Source organism: Camarhynchus parvulus, chromosome 15, assembly GCF_901933205.1.
Source record: "Camarhynchus parvulus chromosome 15, STF_HiC, whole genome shotgun sequence".
NCBI lineage: Eukaryota > Metazoa > Chordata > Aves > Passeriformes > Thraupidae > Camarhynchus > Camarhynchus parvulus.
The window spans coordinates 12389071-12413714 of NC_044585.1; the positions used below are offsets into that span (position 1 = coordinate 12389071).

General features: G+C 51.8%; 2 protein-coding genes and 5 non-coding genes across 7 annotated transcripts; 1 reads left to right on the forward strand and 6 right to left on the reverse strand.

The window, feature by feature from the left end:
• Positions 1-2654: 2654 nt before the first annotated feature.
• On the reverse strand, positions 2655-3943 carry LOC115909385 (polyubiquitin-B-like). The gene is made up of 2 exons (XM_030958676.1): positions 3813-3943; positions 2655-3419 (listed from the first exon to the last, which is right to left on the reverse strand). The coding sequence occupies exon 2, from the start codon at positions 3411-3413 to the stop codon at positions 2724-2726; it is 690 nt and encodes a 229-aa protein (XP_030814536.1). The 5' UTR covers positions 3414-3419; positions 3813-3943; the 3' UTR covers positions 2655-2723.
• A 1955-nt stretch (positions 3944-5898) lies between these two features.
• TRNAA-UGC lies at positions 5899-5970 on the reverse strand. The gene has a single exon. It is a non-coding gene; the product is annotated as a tRNA-Ala (tRNA).
• Positions 5971-6234: 264 nt separating this feature from the next.
• On the reverse strand, positions 6235-6306 carry TRNAD-GUC. The gene has a single exon. It is a non-coding gene; the product is annotated as a tRNA-Asp (tRNA).
• A 243-nt stretch (positions 6307-6549) lies between these two features.
• Positions 6550-6622, reverse strand: TRNAF-GAA. The gene has a single exon. It is a non-coding gene; the product is annotated as a tRNA-Phe (tRNA).
• Positions 6623-6965: 343 nt separating this feature from the next.
• On the reverse strand, positions 6966-7037 carry TRNAD-GUC. The gene has a single exon. It is a non-coding gene; the product is annotated as a tRNA-Asp (tRNA).
• A 203-nt stretch (positions 7038-7240) lies between these two features.
• Positions 7241-7312, forward strand: TRNAA-UGC. Its single transcript has one exon. It is a non-coding gene; the product is annotated as a tRNA-Ala (tRNA).
• Positions 7313-8052: 740 nt separating this feature from the next.
• Positions 8053-24448, reverse strand: DHX37 (DEAH-box helicase 37). Its single transcript, XM_030959252.1, is given in 28 exon segments — positions 8053-8412; positions 9011-9108; positions 9356-9429; positions 9881-9975; positions 10609-10669; positions 10671-10747; positions 11157-11271; positions 11658-11830; positions 11940-12056; positions 12519-12643; positions 12814-13002; positions 13349-13455; positions 14043-14154; positions 15141-15373; positions 16392-16468; positions 16700-16838; positions 17457-17533; positions 17841-17936; positions 18050-18164; positions 18644-18745; positions 19605-19718; positions 20050-20146; positions 20246-20338; positions 20613-20761; positions 21358-21682; positions 22238-22350; positions 23295-23464; positions 24271-24448. Coding segments are annotated over 28 exon segments (3438 nt in total). The 5' UTR covers positions 24383-24448; the 3' UTR covers positions 8053-8329.
• Between the last annotated feature and the right edge of the window lie 196 nt (positions 24449-24644).

Consider the following 24644-nt stretch of genomic DNA (forward strand, 5'->3'; position numbering starts at 1 on the left):
TTCATTAGACAAAAAAAAACTACATAAACGTGTTTGTATTCATGTGTATATGTATATATATGTATGTCTTGCCTGAGGAGTAAGCATCCATCACCCATTAACCTGCCTCTGTTTTTCCATTTAACCCAACTCTGCTTTTCCAAAGAACTGGGTCTTTTGTCCATCTTGTGCATCTGAACATGGCCCTGAATAAAAGCCCCGCTGAGACTTATCCCCAGAAGCATCCAGAAGGCAGCAGGAAATAGAGTCCAGTTTGTGACAGCCTGTTTTAAATCAATCACGTACAACATCCCTTTGTCCCAGCTGAGCTAACACATCTGGCAGCTGGAGTGCTTCCACCTGCCACACACTGTCCTGCACAAAGAGAGGGGACAATCTCATGGCTGCCACCAGGCAGGGCCCAGCACAGCACAGGACCAGCCTCCTGCCATGGCCCCCACCTCGGTGGAACATTTCCATTTGTATCTTTACACTGAATTGGGTCTTTTTTTTTTCCTTTCTAAATCTTTTACCCTGATAGCTGCCTCTGTTTAATTACCAGATCAATTAACCAATGTCTCTGTTCAATCCTGGCTGGTCTCTGCTGTGGGATGGGCCCCCTCTCCCAGCAGCAATGCCTTCAGAACAGCACAAAGTAGGTGCTGTACTTACTTTTACTTTTTAAAGACTTTTTTTTACAAAGAAATGCCGTGGAATTTTTATTCAAATCCCCAAATTTCCCAATAAAACCCAGGAGATTCCCTGAGGCGCTGCAGAACAACACAACCGTGAGAAGATCTCTGGGAACGACGTGTTCTGCCATGGTTAGAACAAAACACCCTTAAAGCTGACAACAGGCTTTGCTGTTCTCATCAAATTTTGCTATTGCATGGCTGATCCCACCCCAGCTGTGGTCTCTGCTCACGGGTGCTGCCTCTGAAGCGTTGGCACTGCCACACTGAGCCCTGAGGTTCCTCAAACCCTGCAGAGGTCACAGAACTGCAGATTGTGCTGGCCTGGAAGGGACCCATGAGGATCGAGTCAAAAACCTGCACAGAACAGCTCCAAAATCCAAAATCCCACCATGTGCCTGAGAGTGCTGTTCAAACTCATCTTGGAGTGTGGCAGGCTCAGCGCTGTGGCCAGCCCCAGGACGTCTGTCCGGCCCACCCTTTGTGGAAGAACTTTTCCCTAACACCCATTCCAACCCTCCTGACACAACTTCCCACCGTTCCTGTGTGGTAGCAGAGGCTGACCCAGCTCACGAGGCCACAGCACGGGTTTCTCCTCCAGGCTTCCTGCTCTGCCTGGCTGCAGCTTGCTCCAGGCACTACAGCATCGTGGTTTTTAAATAGGACATTGTAAAGGTTTGTTACTGAGACATTGAAAATAAAAGGATTTCTTAAAGCACAGCTATGTAGTCATTTGTGGAGGCTTTGACATTCATCAAACACCCTGTGTCCTCCTGCAGCTCTCCCCAGTGGCAGTCAGGTGCCTTCAAATCAGAACCACATGCAGTTATGCTCCCTGCACTCCAGAGACAGGCTCCCCTGCACTTGTGTTTAAGGAGCTGTGCTCAGGTTGCGAATTCTGCTGTCCCAGAGGACAGAAAGCACACACAATGGCCAGCTGCTCCCTGCAGCTGTTGGGGCTCAGCTCAGGAGCCAGGGCAGCGTGGGCAGAGCCCGGGGCACTCCTGTGGGGGAGGACAGGATGTCCAGGATGGCACAGCACCAGCTCCCACCCACACAGGATTTAGCTCTTTAGCATTCAAATGCTTCCTCTGGCAGAAACGCAGACCTTGGTGCTCTGAACTTGCTGTGTACAGGCCAGACTAGTGAAAAGAACTGGTGTTACTGGACCCACACCCTGCTACCCCACCCAGGCACTGTAAGATCCCTTTGGGTCCCCTGAACCAGCCACCAGCTGAGACCACTCAGCTCCCACCACATCTCCTTCCACAGGTGAGTCTGTGTCACCACTCCTGGAAAGGGCATTTCTGTGTCACTCTCCCTTTTCCCTCTCCACACACCCAGCACAGCCACGGTTAACTCCTCATCAGCCCTGCCTGCAACTTCCCTTTTGCCAGGGCTCCTGCAGCACACAGGAACTGCTCTGTGACAGCTCAGCTCGGCAGCATTTCCATTTGGGGCACAGCTGGAATGAAGCACATTCACATTTCCAGTAAGTACATCTGAAATTACTGCTTGCTTAATGCCATTAAGTTTGACAAAAAAACAAGTCCACCCCGTAAGTGATGAGATCTACACTTCCCACCCCACTTTCTAAGCCCAAGGGCTGCAGGATCACCCTTTTGATGTTTCCCCACTAATCCCAAAATAAGGGCAGTTGCTGGGCAACCAAGAGTTATCTCAAAGCCCTTTGACTGGGGAGCATCTACAGCCACCCGCTGCACATCCCTGCTTACACAACACCACAGCTGCACAACATCTGCAGGCGGGCACTGAGCTGCAGCCAGGTATCAGAGCACTTATACAACCCCAGAAAAGCACGGCTGAGGGATTAGCTACAATCACCAGGAATGTGGAAGCCTTGCTTGCATAAGGCAGTTTTGCAACTCCTTTGTCTGTGGAAAATCACTTAATTATTGTTTATTAGAGACCGGGGGTTCGGCAATGTCACGAATGACTGTTCGTGTAACGTGGGACACAGACTTTTACAGATGCAACAGCTTTATTGGAATGAACAAGTGCAGGGAACCTTTAATTTGAACAACTGCTGGTTCAGTTACCACCCCTGAGGCGCAGGACAAGGTGCAGAGTTGACTCCTTCTGGATGTTGTAGTCGGACAGGGTACGGCCATCTTCCAGCTGCTTCCCTGCGAAGATCAGCCTCTGCTGGTCAGGAGGGATGCCTTCCTTGTCCTGGATCTTGGCCTTGACATTCTCAATGGTGTCACTGGGCTCGACCTCAAGGGTGATGGTCTTGCCAGTCAGGGTCTTCACAAAGATTTGCATCCCACCCCTGAGGCGCAGCACCAAGTGCAGAGTGGATTCTTTCTGGATGTTGTAGTCAGACAGGGTACGGCCATCTTCCAGCTGCTTCCCTGCGAAGATCAGCCTCTGCTGGTCAGGGGGAATGCCTTCCTTGTCTTGGATCTTGGCCTTGACATTCTCAATGGTGTCACTGGGCTCGACTTCCAGAGTGATGGTCTTGCCAGTCAGGGTCTTGACAAAGATCTGCATACCACCCCTGAGGCGCAGCACCAGGTGCAGGGTAGATTCCTTCTGGATGTTGTAGTCAGACAGGGTACGGCCATCTTCCAGCTGCTTGCCAGCAAAGATCAGCCTCTGCTGGTCAGGGGGAATGCCCTCCTTGTCTTGGATCTTGGCTTTGACATTCTCAATGGTGTCACTGGGCTCGACCTCAAGGGTGATGGTCTTGCCAGTCAGGGTCTTAACGAAGATCTGCATTTTTCCCTGGAAAAGGGAAAACCCGCCGTGCTTTAGGAACTGCTCTCCGTATCCGGGACTGCACCCCGTCCATGACGTCACAGTACAAGCCCCGCCCACAACCACAGAGGGCGGGGTCTCCAGCCACCTCCCCTTCCCGCCCAAGGCGCGCGCGCGCCCGCCACCATCTTGCAGCACCGCTGCGCCTGCGCGGCCGCCATTTTGCCAGTGGCCGCTCGGCCCGGCCCTTGCCCGCCACCGCCTCGCGGTGCGGCCGTTGAAGGGGAAGGCAACGTTCCAGCCCTGCCCCCGCCATCACTGTCCGCCATCACCCCCAGCCGCAGCTCCTCAGCGCACACCCCCCTCCATTCCACCCGGACGCCCAGCCCGTATCTAGGCCCTCCTCCGCCCAGTTCTCACCGCGACGCCGCTCGGCCAAGCCGACACCACAAACCTCACCCAGCGCCAACTGCGCCACGCATCCCTCCGCTAGGTGCTTATATGGCCCCCGGCGCCCCGCCCCCGCCTTCGGATCACTCCGCTGCGCACTATTTTCCTCGTGCCGCGCGCCTCCGCTCTCCTGCGTTGGGTGAGGGGGGAGCGCGGCCGCGTGGCGCGGAGGGATCGGCGCCTCGCGCGGGTGCGCTGAGGCTCCCGCGCGCGGGACGGCGAGCGGCGGGAAAACCCGGCTTGGAGCCGCCGGAGCGGGGCCGCGGCTGGGCCATCTCAGTGACCCCAATTGGGAGATATAGCTGCACGTTAAAGTAGAAAACATAAAAAGTTTCATTATGTTCAGGGGCTTAAACCCTGCAATTGCGCCCCTGCTTGATAAACACTTCCTTGGCTTCTACCCCTAGGGCAAGGTGAGGGTCGGCTCTGCCCGCAGCCACCCCGTGAGGGGGTTCCTGAGGAAAGGAGTTCGTGGCTTCATCCCGATGGACGCCTCGAGTGTTATTTCTGTGTGAGGGAACCCAAAGCGCACAGCAACTCCAGGCAACAGCGGGGAACACAATGGGGCTTTGTCTGCAAGATTCAGGCAGTGCCATTTGCTTCGATTCACCCACAAAATCCTTCATTTGGCAGCTCCCAAGGAAAGTGGAAGGGACACTGATAACACCCAGGGCTGCTCACCAGCAGGAAAGGAGCAGGGGTCCAGCAAAAGCTTTGTGGTTTGAGGAAAAGTGCCTGTGCCGACCTGATACATGGAGGGCAATGCTCTGGGGAGCTCTGGCCTCTGCTGCTTTGTGTTTATATCAACGCTCACCACATCTGTAGTGATAGTAATCACAAACACTCGGGTCATTTAGATGGGAAAAAACCAAAACACAGAAGTATTTTGGTTACTTCTCAGTGCTCGGTGGCTGACGCTGTGCTTTGGGAATATATTAACACCAAAAATTGGAGAATCCTTCCAGGTTTGGGTCTTTCCTCAGCAGAAAGTGAATAATAATGTTAAGCTTAATAATGTTAAGCTTGTTATTTTAGTTACAAGGTGAGCACTTAGGACTGGTCAGAAAATCGTCAAAAAGGCACAGGAAAGTGTTTTGTGAAAAAGTCTACTACAGTTACTACAAACTGTCTCTTACATTCACATGCAGAGCACATTCCAGAAGTGTAGCTGCCAGGGAGTAATTTACAACAGGGATCTTCACGCTTACCAGCGCTGTAGCCAAACTCTGGCTCAAAATAACAACTGGAAGTAAGATGAGTAAATAAACAGCACAAGGAGCTTTCCAGCCACCGTGGCAGGAAATGTCACTTTGCATTTGTCAGCGGGCAGCTCCTGCTGCTGTTGGTAACCAGGCAATGAGAGGGAGCAGCTGCCACTGAGCTGTGTCCATCAAAGCTGTCTCAAGCAGGCTCTGTGTAGGTTTTGGTCTCTCTGGACCAAACCTCTCAGCTGTGCCATGGTTTCCAGCCTTACCAGCCCCACAGAGTTTCCCCATGAGCCCGAGGAGATCGAAGCAGGGCGGTTGTTTCCCTGAGAGCTCTTCCCAAGCTGCTCCCACTGCCAGGGGCTGACAGGGCAGTGGAGGGAGCGGGCACTGCAGAGCCAGCAGAAGCTCCGGAGTGTTCAGGAGCGCAGCTAGCTGTGGTTTCCTGGCTTCTGTCCTTCTCCTCTGGCTCTGGGAATGTGGAGCAGAGCCCCTCTGCTCCGTGTGGCTGCAGGGCTGCGCCTCTGCCAGGCTCTGGGGTGTGGCAGTGTCAGCCTGGCATCAGTGGCCACTGTCCCCCTGCATTTCGGGGTTTGATGCTTTCTGCTTCTTTTTGTCCTCGTGTGTCCATTAGTGCACAAATGGGACGCCAGTGAGACGCAAAGCTGTGTGTGTTCACACAGGCCTGAGGAGGAACCAAATGGGGAAAAAAACCCGAAAAATCACTTTATGCTGCTGGGAAGTGCTACTGTGGGGGCATTTCACTGTCAGTTTGCTGCTGCTTAGCGAGACTCAGTGACTTTGACTGGATAAAACATCGCCAAAAAACGGGAAAAATAGCAGCCACCACGTGGAGATGCCGGGGATTGAACCCGGGACCTCATACATGCAAAGCATGCGCTCTACCGCTGAGCTACATCCCCCTGCCCATGCTGACTCCCCTGCCCACCGGCCAACTCCGTGCTGAGCCGGCCCCGGTACGGGGAGCAGCGGGCGCCGAGCCCCGCCAGCCGCGGCAGCGCTGCGGGCGCTGCTGTGTACAGAGTCTGGTGCGATCCTCAGGCAGCCCTCAAAGACAGGACGGTGCTGGTTCGCACACAGAAAACTGAATGGTTTTGCTCCGCCGGAAATCAGAGAACTCGGTATGAAAAGAAAAAATAAATTGCAGGACGAAAAATATGAACAACCTCCCCGTCGGGGAATCGAACCCCGGTCTCCCGCGTGACAGGCGGGGATACTCACCACTATACTAACGAGGACGGCGGAAAACCGATCCCCCGCGGGGCAGGTCATGCCCGAGCGGCGGCCGCAGGACCCGCTCCATTTCCACCGCCCTTCGGGAAGCGGCTCCTGACACAAAAATCCCGCCCGTGGGAGCGCCTGCGATGGCACCGGCTGAGCTGCTCGACGCAGGGACAGCAGCCCCTGCTCCCTCCGCTCGGCAGCAAAAGGAACCGTTTTGATGGAAAGAAAAAAAAAAACCAAACAAACCCAAAACTATCTGCCGAAACCCGGGATCGAACCAGGGACCTTTAGATCTTCAGTCTAACGCTCTCCCAACTGAGCTATTTCGGCGCGCAGAAATGGCTTCGCTGGCCGTGGATACGACCCCGCCCCGCGCCCCCCATGCGGCGCTGGCCGGCGGTGCCCGCCCTCCCGCGCGGGTCCCACCGCCCGGTTCCGGGGCTGTCCGGGATTCGCGCCTTCCCGCGGGCATTTCCACCCCGAGGACCCCATTTCCGCAGCGGGGGGTGTTCCGCACGCACCGCGGGGCACTCCTCTCCCCTCTCCTGGCACAAAACGCGGCTCTGCCGGCTTTGTCCGGCTCCTCCGGCGACGGTTCCACGGCAGCGTCACAGACAAACCCCGCGCGGGGCTACCCACAAAAAATGGCATCCGGGGACAAAATTAACGGTACCTCCCCGTCGGGGAATCGAACCCCGGTCTCCCGCGTGACAGGCGGGGATACTCACCACTATACTAACGAGGATGTGCACAGTAATTATCTTTTTTGCCTCGCTATAAAAAGGCGAGGTCCTGCCCCAGGCGGAGCTGCCATTGTCTTGCTCCGCTCCCGCAGTCGGGGCTCGGGGGACGCGGGGTGACAGCGCTGTCACCACGGTGTCACCGCCGGGCCCGGCCTGCGGCTCCCGCTATCGGTGTATACACTGCGAGCGGCCCACGTTTCATCGAGGGGATGTAGCTCAGTGGTAGAGCGCATGCTTTGCATGTATGAGGCCCCGGGTTCAATCCCCGGCATCTCCACTTTTTTTTACCCATGCCCTGCAAGGCCGGTGGTCTTTGCTTTTTCCTGCCCCATTTTGGAGAAGAGCAGAAATTTCCCAATACACTCCATAACTGGCTGTTGATTTTCTTCCCTCCCCGCAGCAGAGTGTGCAGACTTGTGCTGCAATTCCTGCTAAAGAAAGGAGCCCTGCCCAGAGCCCCCCCCTGCACCCTCCTGCCTGGGGACATCCCAAACCCAGTGGTGCTAAAAAAAACCAAAAACCCAGTGTTTGACTGAAAACACACCGAGGGGCTGCCTTCCTTCTGGCTGCAGATCTAAAGTTGCTGTTTCTTCAGCTCTGGGTGTTTTTAATGCTTGCATGTGCTCTGGCCTTGCCCCTGAACCGTGTGGGAAGTATGGACGCCCATCCAGCCAGCTGGGCTGCACCAGTTTCCTGCAGAACACGGGGACAGGAGGGTCCCTGTCCACACCTTCTCCTGCAGCAGTCAGAAGTCACAAGCAGCAGCCCATCAGCACAGTGTGGGCACTGGGTTTACCAAGACCCAAAAGGATCAGGTGGAGGGGAAGGTAAACTCAATCTTCCCTTCACTACTTAAACCATTCCTATCCCGACCCACGAGTTTCCCCATTTTTGTGCTTCCTGCCCTGAGCTGCTGCCCAGGTTCTGTCTGACACCCATGAGGATGTTCCTGCACAGCTCTGATATTCTGCTCACTGCAGCATCCCACACAGCAAACATTTCTCCCATCCAGACCAAGAATTTTACATATTTATTACAGTTCATACGACTAATATAGTCCAAAGAGAAACTTCAGGTTAAAAAAAAAGAAAAATCTCCATAAAATACAATGGATAAAATTATCCAAACATTAATATTATGAAAAACCAGCCAAACAGCTGGCAGGGCTTCTGGGAAAGCAGAACAACAAAAGATATTCCTACAGCTGGTGAGTCCATCTGTTTCAGATCTCCAAGGAAACCCTTGGAAAGCTCTGAAAACACCCTGGAGCAAAGGAGTCCATCAGCAGCAAGGGTCACAGGGCCACTGGTGGCCACTTCAGGGCGAGCTCCTGGTGCAGGGCCTCGGGCAGCCACTGGCAATAGGCTGCGAGCAGATCTGCAGGGGGAGAGGAGCAGACACTGAGTTTGGCTGGAAAAACCCCCTGAGTTTGGCTGGAAAAATCCCCCTGAGTTTGGCTGGAAAAATCCCCTGAGTTTGGCTGGAAAAATTCCCTGAGTTTGGCTGGAAAAATCCCCTGAGTTTGGCTGGAAAAATCCCCACTGGAGGCAGGGCCAGCACCCACTGCTGGGCAGGCACAGGAGGCAGCACCCACAGGAATCTGTGAGCCATCCCTGCTGCTGCTGCTCCTGTGAAGGAATTCTTACCATCTGGCACCCCAATATTGAAAAAAATCCATTTTACGAGGAAAAAACCCTTCAATATATCCATGGACAGAAGCACCAGAGTCTGTACATTTTAACTGTCGTTACAACTACAGAAAAAAACTATCTTAGAATACAAATAAATGTTACTTTCTGAAGTGCTTTCTCTCATTTTTCACCAGAACCAAGCACAGGGCACTGCTGCTTCTGGTAAGAAAATAGGAAATATTTGGAGTTAGCAAGTGAAATACCCCATTTTTTGAAATTATAATTCAATAGTGCTCGAGGTACCCCACTGACATGACTGATAATTAGGCAAGCAGAACACTTACATTTGGGGTTTTTCTTCCATGCAGCCACCAAAGCATCACGATTATCACAGTTTTCTTTAACCAGAGCCTGCAGGAGAGCTTCTGTCCTGGGCTGAAGTCTGAATCAGAGAAATGGAGCAATAAACCAATGTTCATGAGCCCAGCAGAGCCCAGCAGGCTGCGTGTCCTGCCCTGCCCTCACCACCACCAACTCTCCTGGGACACGACCTTTCCTGGTGAGGAAACTCATTTTCCCAAGATCACAATCAGCACCACCCTTCTCAGCACTGAATTCTTTAAATTCAGAAAGGAAGTGGAAAGTGTTTGGTGGAGACAAGGACCTGCAGTTTGTTTTCAACCACTTACTTGGACCACGTCTTCAGCATTATGAGGGGGCTGGACAGCAGGCACTGGCTGTAAGAACTCAGCTTTTTAATGACCTGGAAGATTGGTTACAACAATTATATAATGAATAAATTAAATTAATTGTGATATGATAACAACCATCAATGAACTTGCGCTAATACAGATTTCCAGGTCATATTCTCCATCACCATTTCCTCCTATCCCTGTATCCATAATCTTCTCCTGACTGGCTTGTTGGACAATTCTTCTGTCCCAGGCTGGACAAACACATGGGCTATTGGCTTTTTTCACTTTGCAAAAACAGCACTTAAATTTGGGGGTGTCTTTCGCTGAAATACTGATTTTTCCTGCTTTTTTTTGTGTGTTTTAAAGATCCCTTCCCCACCTCATCAACCACAACAAACTCTTCCATCCACCAGCAAGTGATGAGCAAAAAATGAAGCCCCTAAGGTTCATCTCCTCCAAAAACTGGGCTAAAAAATCAATGATAACACAAGGGAAATGGTGCAGCTGGAGCACACTCACCTTTCCTTCCAGCAGGAACCTGGCAAAGTGTTTGTAGCGATCGATTCCTGGGGGATAATCAACTTCCACAGCAGGGAGCTGCCAGCCCACCCGGTCTGCAAACAGCACAGAACACGCCAGGTCCCCTCCCTGCTCCCCCAGGAGGGCACCTTGCCAGGCAGGGGGACAGCACAGGGGCCAGGACAAGTGGGGAGGGCACTGCCAGCCCCCACAGTGCCCATCTCAGGGGGAAATGCCAATATTTGAATGCTACAAACCCCATGGAGGTGCCCACTTTGGTGGGAAATCGAATGTTTGAATGCTACAAACCCCGTGGAGGTGCCCACTTTGGTGGGAAATCGAATGTTTGAATGCTACAAACCCCGTGGTGGTGCCCATCTCAGTGGGAAATCCACAAACCCCATGGAGGTGCCCATTTCAGTGGGAAATCCAATATTTGAATGCTACAAACCCCGTGGAGGTGCCCATTTCAGTGGGAAATTCAATATTTAAATGCTACAAACCCCATGGAGGTGCCCATTTCAGCAAAAAATCCAACATTTGAATGCTACAAACCCCATGGAGGTGCCCATTTCAGTGGCAAATTCAATATTTAAAAGCCACAAACCCCGTGGAGGTGCCCATTTTGGTGGGAAATCGAATGTTTGAATGCTACAAACCCACTGGAGATGCTCACAGCACCTCTTTGCACCTTCCTGCGAGAGGCAGGAGCTCCTGGGGACACTTACAGAAGACACTGGGTCTGTGGCAGCGCACCCGGCCTGTGCCAGGGCAGTAGGAGGGAGGGGGGATTCTCCAGAGGCTTCCCAAAGTGGCAGTAGGGTGGCAGCAGGGCAGGGATCCACTCAGGCTCCACTGCAGACACACCTGAGGAGGGAAAACACACCTGGATGCAGGTTTGCTGCCAAGGGCCACAGCTCACTGGCAGCCCCAGGGGTACAGGGCACGGGTCAGGGTCTCATCTGCACAGATTTATTTGTCCTTCATTCTTTTCAAACTTTTTGTGTTGTAAAAAGTCTGTTCAGAGACCAGCAGCAGGCAGCTGTGGGTGGCAGGGCTGGGGCAAAGCAGATATTTCAGAAGCTGAGCTTTGCTCCAGCCAATTCTGCCAGATAAATAATAATAATAATAAAAAAGGCCAATTTATCTCCTGATCCAGACCTAGGAAGCCTTAAGGATCCAAATCCCAGGAGTCACTCAGAAAGAAGAGCACAGGGGAAACACTCTGCCAGGGCACTGTGAGCTGCTCAGCAGGGCTGCAGCACACAGCACTCACCTTTCATGTACAGCTTTGTGGTCTCCACAATCTCCTGGTACACCACAAACTCTGGCAGCTCTTTGAAGAGGACTGAGCTGGGGTGGATGAACACTGGGTCCTCCAGGAGGGCAGTCTGAAAGAGGCACAAGGATTGAAGCAGAGCAAGGGCAGTGACTCACAATCCAATGTCCTCACTGCCCCTCATTTCAGCCTCTCTCAGGTGTACATCTGTAAGGTTTCCTGAAGTGATGGGGGCTTTTAATAACCCCGTCATTTTCTGCTCCACCTTCTCTGCAGACACCAAGCAAGACGTCTAATGGTACACAAGGTGAACTCATGGTACTTCTCAGCTCTTTTATAACATTTCCTACGTGAACACCAAGAAATGGCACCACTGCAAACTCCAGTTCCACAGAGAGGAGCTGCAGGAAGCCAGCACAGGCATCTCAGAGCTGCACCCAGCCAGACACCTGGGCTTGGCACAGGGGAGGAGGAACTGAGGCCAGGCAAGCTGCTCACCTTGTAGGCATTTCTCCACTTGTCATCCAGCAGCTCCTCTGCCTGAACCCTTCTGGCCAGGTGATCCCCCAGCCCTGCCAGCACGATCTGCCTCAGGTAGGTGACCTGAGCTTCTGTTGGGGGCTCCATCTTCGGGTCCACGTAGAGCCCAGCATCCCTGCAGACCGAGTTCACTGCGGGCAAAGCCAGGTGAGAGAGGGCGCAGCAGGACAGGAATCAGCTCTGTGTGGCTGTGCCAGCCCCCAGCAGAGACCCAGCACAGCATCTCCCCCAGCCCCTCACCTGCCGTGGTGAGCTGCCCTCGCAGGCGCCGGATCTCCAGCATGGCTTTGTGCCTCAGCCCGTTCTGCTCACAGAACTCCCGGGTGCAACCAGAGTATTCACAGGCCCCCACTGCTCCTGGGGTGACACAGGGGGTCAGTGCTCCTCATGGAACCCATGGGGACAGCACTGTCCCAGGCAGTCTGTCATTTAGGGTTGCTACTGTATTTGTGGGTTGCCCCGATGAAGGGAGGAATGATGAATCTGACTCCATGTTCTTAGAAGGCTAATTTATTCTTTTAAGATAATATATATTAGACAGATATTATATCAGATTATATCATATCACATCACATCACATCATATTATATCATATCATATTATATCATTATCATATCATATCATATTATATTATACTGTATTATATTATATTATTCTAAACTATACTAAAGAACACACAAATGATACTTACAGAAGGCTGGAAGGAATGATGCATCTGACTCCACGCTCTCAGAAGGCTAATTTATTATTTTAAGATACTATATGATATTAAAGAATACTATACTAAAGGATACAGAAAGGATACTTACAGATCCTTACCTAACATCACCATGAGGTCCCCCAGCTTCTGCATGGGCCCCTGCCCAGCCCAGACCTTCTGCATCTGTAAAAACCTGGCTCTCCTCCCCTTCAGCTGGGCTGCCTCCTCCTCGCTGCCTGCTGGCCTGCAAGGAACACAGAGCAGCACCTGTGAGAGCTGTGCCTGCAGGGCACAGGGTGACAGGGACACGGGGTGACAGGGACACGGGGTGACACTGTGACACAGGGTGACAGGGACACAGCTGTGACACTGTGACACAGGGTGACAGGGACACAGGCAGGCCCAGCCACTCACCTGTCCAGCTCCTCGAAGAGCTCCCTGACAGTCATGGCAGACACAATGGTGATGGTGTAGGGCAGGCACTGGTGCTGCCTGCTCAGGGCCAGCATCTTGGCATAGCGAGGAGCCACGGGGAAAGTGGCCATCACCCTGCCCAGGGGACTGATGGGGCAGCTCAGCTTTGCTGCCAGCTGCTGCTTCAGCCTGGGCCAGAGAAAACAGAGCTCATGTCATGAGGTAACTCTGATTAAGAACAGGTTTGTGCTCCCCGTTCTGGCAGCCCAATTAATTTGAGGTGTTTTCTCAGGTTTTGTGCGCGCTGGTGCCAAAGGCGGGGGAAAGGTTCCTCTTGCTCCCAGCAGCCCTGCTGGGGCTCCCAGCTCAGTGTTTCCCTGCCCAAACACACCAGGGCCAGTGGAACAAACAGAGGGCACCAGAGATGAGCTGGTGGCATTTGTGAGCCAAAGGACACCCCGGATGTGGGTGGGAGGGCAGCAGGAGCACAGCAGAGCCCCGAGTGCAGGACAGCAGTGGGGAGCACTGGCATTACCTTCCTGTCATGGGGGGCTCCTTCAGGGCACCCAGGGCTATCAGCAGCTCCTCTGCTGCTGCCAGAGCTTCCGTGGGAGGAGGGGTTGGGAATGGGAAGTTGATGACCTAGGGAAACAAGAGCAAAGCCCCTCAGTCCACACTGACACAGCACCCACTGGGAAACAGTGTGGGCACAGCAAGGAGCCCTGCAAGGCGGTGAAATCCTCCCCTCTGGTTACGTGGGACAAAGAAAAACACTCAGGATGTTTGCCAGGAGCGAAAGGAAAGGACACAGAATGGCAGGAAATGCTCGGAACAAGAACAGGAGGAAACAGGAACAGCAGAATCACCCCCAGCACCCACTGAGTGCAGGCACCGCCCAGGGCAGGCTGCTGAAGGGCTGAATTTAGGTGCTGTGCTCTCTGAAAGTGCTCCAGGATCTCCAAAACACACACCCTGTTTAGACAGGTTTTTTTTTAACCTCTAGGAATATAAGAAAGCATTTACAGCTTGAACAAACATGTCTGTTAAGGCCTAGTGGAATTCAGAGCAGCTTCTGCAATGTGCAGGACCAAAATGGACTCTCAGGACCTGAATTTCTGCCACAAGGCACAGCTTCAAGCAACGACAATAAAATACATTTCTGTTTGTTTCTGGCTCCTAAGGACAACCACTTTAATGGGTGCTGTGGTACAAAGCCCTTTCCAACTCACCTTTTCTATATTTAATGCCTTCATTTGCAGAATCAAGTCTTCTACTGGTCGCTTTGTTATTTCTGGAGCAGAAAATTTCTCAAAGTCCATGAAAACTGCTGAAGAGTATAACCTAGTGGGCCAGAAGTGGTATTCGATACTTAAAAGAAATTTTAACTCAAAAGATACGCAGGAAAAACTTGCAAAGGATTAAAAAAGGAAAAAGGCAGCTGTGGATAGTATTTACATCATCATATCATTATTTACAGGTTGGGGTATTTGCCTTATTCACAAGTTAAGACCTTGGCTGGACAGGAGAAAGAATTTTATAGATAAGAAACAATAAACAACCTTGAGACTGAGAACTGAAGAGCTCTGACTCCTTCGAGTGCAGGGCTGGGAAAAGAGACTTTCTAACACATCTCGGGGTCACTCTGAGCAGCTGGAGACCCTGAGACTTATAGTTTTAATATATAATTCTAATATAATATCTATTGTAAAATAATAAATCAGCCTCCTGAAACATGGAGTCAAGATTCTCATCTCTTCCCTCGTCCTGGGATGTGACAGTGGTCACAAGGGTTCTTGAATGAGGCAAGAGACGAGAATGCTGACTCCATGTTCAGAAGGCTTGATTTATAATTTTATGATATATATATATATATTATAGCTATACTAAAAAGAAATAGAAGGAAAGGTTTCCTCAGAAGGCTAAGCTAAGAATAGAAAAGAATGAATAACAAAGGCAGCTGGCTGGGACCGAGAGGGAGACCCAGCTCTGCCGTGACTGGTCACCAAGTCCAAACATCCACATGAGACCAATCACGGATGAGCCTGCTGCATTCCACAGCAGCAGATACCCATTGTTTACATTCTGTTTCTGAGGCCTCAGCTCCTCAGAGGGAAAAATCCTAAAGAAAGGATTTTTAGTGAAGAGGTGTCTGTGACACTGGGACCCCTGCGAACACCGCCACACGAGAGCCCCTTAATTTCAAATTTACAGCAATTTGGAAAGGGGAGGGTTTAGGGGTTTACATTTTCCATTCCAGGGGGGGCTCCTGCCTCCCTCAGCCCATCCTGGCTCTGGAGGCAGGGCCCTGTGCTGGCAGCAGGGCTGACCTGTAGCAGTGGCCGGGCTCGGTGCGGCCGGCGCGGCCGGCGCGCTGCTCGGCCGAGGCCTGGCACACCCAGGACACCCTGAAGGACGAGACCCCCGTGATCCTGTCGTAGCAGCGCCGCTTCTCCCGGCCGCTGTCCACCACGTACTTGATGCCAGGGATGGTCAGCGACGTCTCGGCCACGTTGGTGGCCACCACGCACAGCCTGGTGCCGGGAGGAGGAGGGCGGAACACCTGCGAGAGATGGGCGGGCATGGGAGGGCAGGAAGGGACAGGAAAGGGTGAGGAAAGGGGCAAGGGGAAAGGAAAGGGGCGAGGAAAGGGGCGAGGAAAGGGGTGAGGAAAGGGACAAGGAAAGGGACAAGGAAAGCGGCAAGGAAAGCAGCAAGGAAAGGGGGGCCAAGGAAAGGGGGCAAGGAAAAGGGGCCAAGGAAAAGGGGCCAAGGAAAAGGGGCCAAGGAAAAGGGGCCAAGGAAAAGGGGACAAGGAAAAGGGACAAGGAAAGGGGACAAGGAAAGGGGACAAGGAAAGGGGACAAGGAACAAGAAAAGGGGCAAGCAACAAGGAAAAGGGGCAAGGAAAGGGGACAAGGAAAGGGGACAAGGAAAGGGGACAAAGAAAGGGACAAGGAACAAGGAAAGCGGCAAAGAAAGGGGGCAAGGAAAGGGGGCAAGGAAAAGGGGGCAAGGAAAAAGGGACAAGGAAAAAGGGACAAGGAAAAAGGGACAAGGAAAAAGGGACAAGGAAAAGGGACAAGGAAAGGGACAGGCAGTGGTCTTGGAGGGGCTGCAAAGGCATGGCAGTGTATATCGCACTGCAAGGGGAATGCAGGAGTCAGAGCAGAGACCTAAGCCCGTGTCTCCAGCTCTGAAGCTCCTTGTCCAGCTGGGTCAAGCCTCAGAAATGACCCCAGGAGCTGCAGGTGGGGCACACAGCAGCACTGAGTGGTGTTCAGACGTGCTGCTGCCTCCAGAGACAGCAGGGAACACAGCAATCTGCTCAAGCTGCCTGCTGGCAGCATCTCCACAGGCCCAGGGCCAGGATGGACTCAGAGATCCTGCAGGGCTCTGGCTGATCATCTCTCCCACCCTGCTGGAGTGGCACACCAGGGACAGCCCAGCCCAACCTGCCCACTGGGCCATTCAAGCTGACAGAATAGTCCCAACTGGGAATTTTATCTCAGCTGTGATTTCAGACAATGATCACTGTTATCTGTCAGATCTCCTGCTCACTGTGACAATAAACCCTTTACCTTTGCCTGTTTCTCTGGTGCCAGCAAGGAGTAGAGTGGGAGCACATACAGGGGCAGGGACGAGTCAGATTTCTCATCTGTGGGGAAACAAACCAACCCTGCTCAGTCCCAGCAACACCTGCACAAACATCCCTTCACCAAAACCAGGAAAGAACTGGTACAAACTGGTACCAGCAACTGGGACTGGAAAACCTGAACAGCTTTGAACGGCTGCTCTGGTGCCACAGCTCAGCACAGGACAAACAACTCAAGTCACTCCTTTCACAGGTGACAGGGGACAGGGATTCCCTCTTTCACATGTGCCAAACCTTCTCCTGAGTCTCCATCTCCTAAGTCCAGGTCAAGATCAGAGCCTGCAGCATCATCATCACTGTCAAAGTCTCTGTCCTCATCTCCTTCATCCGGTGGTACCACAGAGTAATTGTTCAGATCAATTTTGGGGAGTGTCTGAGAGAGAGAGGGCAGATGGAAACAGCACATTAACAGGGGGACACAAGCAGCATTTTGCATTGCTGTGGAAGCAAAGCTGAGACAAGGACTCGCATTTCTTAGGCCTTCTCAGGTGCAAAATAAAGTATTTCCAAATCAGACATTTTTTAATTGGAGGCCTTGCAAAAGCATACAATGCCAAATCCTATTCTATCCTATTCCATATATATTGTCATTTATTTCAACACTCTTAGAAAGAAGAGAACTGGCCTCCTAATCCAGATCTGCCTAACAAATGTTCAAAAGTTTCTCTCAAGATGGGTCAGTCTTAGAATTTCATCTCTCTGTCAAATCCAGTCCAAATTTTGGGTAAGAAATGCTGAGATGAGGAGCAGCCCTGGTGCCAGCAAGTCCTGGAGCTCCTTCCATTCGAGTTTTAGTGGCCAGAACTCTAAATCTAAATCATCCTCCTGTCCATGACATCCAGAGTTTCAGCAGCACTCTGCAGCACTGAGGGGACACCTGTGGGCTCCAGGCAGGGCTGGAGGAGCTGCTGAGAGGCACAGGCAGAGAGCAGAGCTGCCTGCAGGGAGGCCCCTGCTGCCTCTTGGAGGAACTCTACCCCTCACACATTACCAGCACTCTCCTGCGCTTCCTCGAGCTCTTGAATTTCCTGATTTCTTCCACTGAGTCTTCTTTGTCATCCTCTCCTCCTGCAAACAGCAGTGGAACACTGTCAGCTGAGCATGCTTTCCTCTTGGGAAAGGTGCAGGAGCCTGGTCCCACTCCCACCTTTCTGGGATGCACAGTGTGGAAAAAGCAAACTGAAGGCAGAGGGGAACTGGAAAGGATTTTTTCCCAAACTCAAACCGGCACAAAATTTAACATCAGTCATGGCAATCACCCACAACTTTCTCCCCAAACCTTGTCTTTTGTGGCTTTAAAATAAAAGTTCACATTTTTAGATGCAAAGCAAGCTCACTTCTCAGTGGGATAATTTAACAGTTTCTACAGCATTACCTGCAGTGCTGTTTTTTTGGTATGGGAATGCTTTCCTTAATCTTCTACACAGAGAGTGAACTTCTGCCTGGCCTGTTAAAAACACCAAAATGCCACCTGCAAGAGGAAAAAAAAAATTTAAAAAAAAAGGAAAAAACACAACAACAACAAACTTTGGGCACGTTCAGTATGAGCAATGTGAGAGGCTCTCAGCAGTGAAGCTCTCTTACCTGCAGGCAGCATCCGGTGGATTTTGCACACCTTCCTGAAGCACTCCCCACTGTAATCATCCAGGGGGGTTTTCTTGTTAAAATGAACAGTCACAGGGAACTGCCTTGCATCTACCTGGACAGCAAACACCAAATTAAGGTATTTATATAAATGAAGGGTTTGTGTGCTCTCATAACTCCACCCAGTCATTGCATGGGACAGGCAGAAAAGCTCGCCCTGTATTTCTGTTCACCTCTAGGGTTTGGTACCCTACAAAACACCAAGCCCACAGAGATTACTGGTGTTGTCTGCTCCACCATAAAACCATGCCAGAAACCAAAGCTTTTCCCCCTTTCACATCATCAACTCAGATTGAGGCTTTCTAGTTCCCCTGAACCACAACTTAAAGAATTTCTCAAGATAATCAGATTCTGCCAGGGCGGTTTTCTGATAAAGGTGGAAAGAAAAACACCAAGTCCCAAAAGAAACAATAGCCTAAACAAAATGACTGTTTTTAAATGGGTTATCTGAAAGATTTCAGCACCAACTGGAAAGATTAGAATGCCCCTGTTTTGCCACTGGTTTTACAGAGGCTCCCAGGGAGGGGACAGTACCTGGATGACAGGAGGTTGAACAGAGAACAGCCTGGTGTTGGCAGTGAAATCCTCCACACGCAGAGTTGCAGACATGATGATCAGCTTCAGGGGCAGCCCCTTCTGCAGGGACACACATGTGTCACCCTGTGCCCAAACAGCTCCTCCCCAGCCCTGCTGCTGCCCAGGGCAGCAATAAACACCCAGCTTTCCCCAGGCTGCTGGAATTCAATTATCTACACTGCAAGTCTCAAATGAACTGGATTTTGCCTAAAAAGTCACCACTTGGTACCGATCTGTACTATTTCCCTCTTGGTGCAGGCTCTGTGCCTCTTCAATCATACAGAAAGAGAAATGTGTTAACTGAGTGTGATTTCTATCAGATTTCCTTGGAATTCCACATCACAGAGCCTCTTCATGTGGAACACCCCCTCCCTGGCACATCCATGTCCAGAGCAGGAGCTCTGCCCCTCCTGATGCCCTGTGGAGGCTGACCCAGAGCAGAGGCTGGGCAGAGTTACAGAACAAAGCAGGGATTTATTAAAAGGATCCTCCATGGATCCGCCTTGGGCAGCACAAGAGCCCAGCCAGGGCTGCACCCAAGATGAACCAAAATGGACACAAAATGCCCCACTGGTCATGGGGTCTCTCACTTTGATCAGTTCTGCTCCATTTGCATCTTGGAGTTCATTGTCCAATTATTCATAATTCATTCATAATTAATTATTAGTTCATAAGCTTTAGCCCATGCAGTCCCATCATTGTTTTTCTCTCTCCAGTCCACGGTGTTTGTGCTCTTGGGCCTGAGATCTGGATCACTTGTCCTTGGTCCCCAGCTGGAGCAGGAATTGCTCTGTCTCCCTGCTCTGTGCACAGAACTCACCATCCCCTGATATGAACCCAGACTCACACCCTAAAGCAGCACAGAATGTGAAAATAGAATTTAAAAAAAAATAGAATTAACCCTGAGGGATGGCAGCACCTTGTGACGGAGGGGCACGATGCGGGACAGGAGGCCAATCAGGATGTCTGTGTACATGCTCCTCTCGTGGGCCTCATCAATGATGATCACTTTGTACTTGGAAAGCAGAAAGTCCTGAGGGGAGAGATGGATTTCAGCACAGGAGGCCCCAGCAAGGATATGTGAGTCAGGACACCCCACAAGCACTGAGCCCATCCCCAGCTCTATTTCTCACTCACCCTACACAAGGCAGCCTGGTTCCCAAGCCTCTTCTTGCTCCCATTTTCCCCAGCAAGATAACCTAACGTTTAGGGGCTTGGGCAGGAATATCAAGGGTAGAGATTAAATAAATCCCTGGTGCTGAGAGGGATTCTGATTTGGAAGACTGGCAACAAGTCCACATTGGCCTCTCTTCCCAGCTATACAAAAAAAATCCCTTTTTATAACCCTGAGGACAGCAAGTTACCTTCTGAATCTCCTTGAGCAGCACACCATCTGTCATGAACTTGATCCGGGTTTCATCCGTGACGTTCCCCTCGTAGCGGATCTGATAGGAAACCACTCTGTGGGGAAACACCCAGGAACAGACACAGAGTCCCTGTCACCCACAGAGCACCTCAGTGCCACCCCCCAGCGAGGTCCCAAGGCTTTCTGAGGCTCACCTGTGTGACAGGTTCATCTCCTTGGCCACCCTCTGGGACATGGACACGGCGGCCACGCGCCGAGGCTCCGTGATCCCGATGATGCCACCAGAACTAAGGGGGTGAGGGGAGGAAAAGGAGGAATTGTTTTCATTAAACAGAGCAGCAGCCCCAAAAGTGACAACAGGATTTCTCACTGATGGCTCTAGATTCATGGCATCAGTCACACAGCCTCAGTCTTCGAGTTGGAATAAAAACACACGGGGAGCTTTGGGATTCCCTTCTGTTGTAGAAGGGACTGAGCTGAAGATGCATGGATTGCAGCCAAGTTTTTCCCCAAATGCTGTCCCTGCAATTCCATTTGCTGCATATAAAACCCAACTCCTACCTGGCATATCCAGCTTCATAGAGGAACTGAGGCACCTGGGTGGTTTTGCCACTCCCTGTCTCTCCACATATGATCACAATGGGATTGTCATTAATGGCTTCCATGACCACTTGTTCTTCAGCAAGGATGGGGAGCTTTAGTCTTGCCTCCTAAACAGTGCAAAACACACATTTTAGTTGCATTGTTTCTCACTCCTTTTTTGTTTTCCTCAGGATTGAAACCTGCTCCCTTCCTCAGACCAGAAAACCCACAAAAGGAATTCAGCAATTCAAAAATCTCTGAACCAGTCCATTCCACACGAGCATGGCTGAGAACCAGAGCCATCAGAGCAGCTTCCCAGCAAGCAGAGGGCAAGCCCTGCACTTCAATTTGTGAAACTTCAGAGTGCTTGAGTTTCTTAATACAGCACTTCAAGGGAAAACTCATTTCACAACTGCCTCGTCTGCTGAGACTCAGGCAGAGCTTTTCCTGTTCCTGCACAATGCCCTGCCGACAACAAATGGGACAAAACCACCCAGCACAAGGTACAGAACAGCAGAGAGCTGAAAGGGACTTCAGAAGACTTTCCCACAAAGGACAATAAAGGACTGTTCATAGACTCTGTATGTGAAACTAAAGGTAAATGCTAATGCCCTAAAACAAGCTGAGTTTTCCTGCAGCTGGAGCAGAGCTGAGCGCACCCAGCTGCTCGAGCACACCATCCTCCCCAGCCCCTGTGACAAACTGTGCTGTTCCAGAGCCTCACCTGGATCTCAGGAGTCCTGTGCACAGGGATGAACACTGCAGGCTTGCAGGGAGCCCTGCTGGGAGCTGCCTGGGGCTCTGGGGCTCTGGCACCAGCCAGAGCCTGCTCAGCCCCTGCCCTCCCCACTCCTCCCTCTGCCTCTTCAGCAGCGTTCACAGCACTGCCTGAGGACTTCTCAGCGCCCTCTTTCTGCTCTTCCTCCTCCTCCTCCTCAGAGCTGCTGGGCTCTTCCTCAGGCTCTGACCCTGAGCTGTGCCTTCTCTTGTTGGCACCGCTGATGCTCCTGATCCTTTCAGGGACATCAGTCCTTGGCTCCTGTGTCACCCTGGAAACAAAACATCCACCTGTGAACTGTGGTCTGGCACCTCAAACCACACATGACGTCCCCAAAAACCAGATCTCCACTCCTGGAGCTTTTCACAACTCTGCCAGGTAAAGCCTTGGCTTTGATGGATGGATTTGTATGTAAGCATTTCCCATCCTGGGTTTTTTACCCATTTCTTCTGAAGGCTTCTTTGTAGTTTAATCTAAAAATGCAGCTTTTGATAAATCCATCTCTTGATAAATCCAGTATAGTCAACATCAGTAGATGTCTTCCAGCACAAGAAAATAAGTGTTTATCCACCACTTTTGTAGTTTAGCACAACTGCTAAAAGCCTGCAGATTGTGTCACCCTCCTCATCCTCATCCTGTAGGAAAGACCAAGAAAATAACTATCCCATCATCAGATAAAAATAGCAAATTATTTAACTCCATCCATTCTGAAGAACCTGTTTGCACCAAGAAGAAAAAAAAAATTTAAAATTCAAGGGAAAGCTCAGGATGGTGCTGTTCAAACAGAGTGATCAATTACAAGGGTTCCACCCCAAAATCCCTTTACCTTTTAGCCTGAAACATGCGCTCCCCAGTCCCCAGCTTGGAAGTTGTGTACAGGAGTTTCATTTCTGCCTCAGAAGCCTGGACCTCGTTCAGTTTGCTCAGCAGCTCAGCTCTCTGTTTGGGGAAAACAACCAAAATCAGTGCTTGCTTTGACCAGGAAAGGATTTCATGGCAAGATTTGAGCATTCCAAGGTGTGCTCTGTGCTCTGGCAAATCCTGCTGTGCAGCTGGAAAAGCTTCCTGCTGCTCCTGGGTCAGCCCTCCCTGGTGAAGATTTCAGCCCTGTACCAGAGCAAAAACAGAAATGGGGACTTGACATCAGAGCAGTGAGCAGCTCAGCTGCACCCTAGAAACAGCAGCAAGGGAAAGAGATTGGAACTGAACCACTGGAATGAGGCCTGGAGCCAAGGGAGCCCCAAATCCCTGCCCTGGGACATGGCAGAGGTCAGGCAGCCCCAGGGTGAACCTGCACCAAAACCAGAGCTCCTGTGAGAGCCATTGCTCAGGCACTGACAGGAGCAGGAATTCTGCCTGGAAAGGTTGTACAAAGGCAGAAAAGCTGTTATTTGCACACTGAAAATCCACAACAGGCACTTCAGAAGCACTGACAGGCCAGTGCTGGGGTGCAGGTGCTCACAGCACCCATTCCTCAGAGTGCTTTTGAGTGCTCATCATTTACTGCCACTGATGTACCCCACAACACTCGGGCAGAACAGAACCTGGGCCCACAAAGGATGTGTTCCTGCAGCCCCTGAGAGGGCAGGGGGTGCCTCCCTCCCCTGGAGCTGCCCTCAGCAGCCCCTGGGGGCAGCATCAATCTCTGCCCCAATGCCCAGCAAAGGGGGGGCTGCTGCTGCAGCATCACCCCCAGCACCTGCACACCCCTGAGATTTCACACCTCAGACACCCCCTGACAGCTCACACCCCTCACCATCCTCATCATCATCACCCACCCTGCCCACTCACCAATACCAAACCCTCATTTTAAGAAAAGAGAATTTAAGGTTTGAAAGAATTTAAGATTTGAGAAGCTGCTGTTGCCAGAAACAGCAACACACCTGTTTTTTCTTCTCCTTCTGCTCCAAAACCTTCTGCAGGTTTTTCTTCTGTTTCTTGCTCAGGGGTTTCTTCTGCTGCTGCACAACACAGGAGGCTTTTTTCTTCTTGGCTTTCCTTGCTGGCAGGACCAGGGCATTGCTTTGGTCAATTCCCTTCAGCGTTGCTCCATCTGAAGGAAGGGCTGCATTATTCACCCGTGCCAGGTGGATTATTTTCAGCACACTGCTTAGCAGGCTTATCAAGCACCAGGCCAGATTTAGCTGCTTCTAACAAACACAACCCTCATGCCCAGCCAAAAGAAAATCCTGCAACATCAGCAGGGGCAAAAGACCTCGAAACTGGGCACTCAATAACCCTGAGCTTTCTATAGCCCTGAGGGCAATTCTCCAAGATTTATGTAACAATATTATGCAATTTTTGCCTTTTTACTCAATCCCCCAGGGTCAGGACACAGTGGCCCTGGGGTGATTCCCCAGCGTCCTGCTTCACCCGTGCACCAGTGGATTTTAGTACTAAAAAACTGCATTAATAGAATAATACAAATAGAATAATAAACGTAATTTTTTTGAAGTAATGCCATTTTTTTTTGAAGTTTGAGAAAGCGAATGTTTAACATAGGAAATATGTTTAGTAGCTGTTTCAATAAATAATGGAACCACTGAGTGATTCGGGAGGGACCCAAGCACAACTCCTGAGCTCCCTGGAGGCAGCCGCTGCTGTAACAGAGCTGATCGGAGATCACAGAACGAGGGAACGAATTGGGCTGGAAAACTGCTCAGAGATCACCGAGCCCAGCCTGGAGCCGACCCCAGGGCGGGGTGAGAGGCACACGCAGGGACGGGAACCCACCGCCTCCCGGGGGTTAAAAACAACAACAACGCTTCTAATTAAAATATAAAAACACAGCAGAGCAGGACGGCAGCTCCGGTCCCTTTCAGCGCGGCTGTGAACCCAGTGAGCCCGGCCCGGCCGCACCTCCCAGCTCCAGCGGCAGCTCCAGCGGCAGCTCCGGCTCGGCGGCGGGCGGGGCCGCGGGGCCCTGCGCCTGCCGCGCCCTCCAGTTGTGCCGGCGGCGCGCTCGGCCCATGGCGGCGGCGGGGACGGGGACAGGGACGGGGATGGGGACACGGCCCGGCCCGGCCCCACGTGCGGCCCGCGCTGCCGCCGCTTCCGGGACACAGCGGTCTCGCGAGAAGGGCGGGGAAGGGGCGGGGAAAAGGCGGGAAAGGGGCGGGGAAAAGGCGGGAAAGGGGCGGGGAAAGGGCGGGAAAGGGGCGGGGAAAAGGCGGAAAAGGGGCGGGGAAAAGGCGGAAAAGGGGCGGGAGCGGACGCGAGCATGCGCGGGTCTG

Coding starts and splice junctions, on each gene's coding strand:
- LOC115909385 (XM_030958676.1), bottom strand. CDS start 3,413: ATGCAGATCTTCGTTAAGACCCTGACTGGCAAGACCATCACCCTTGAG.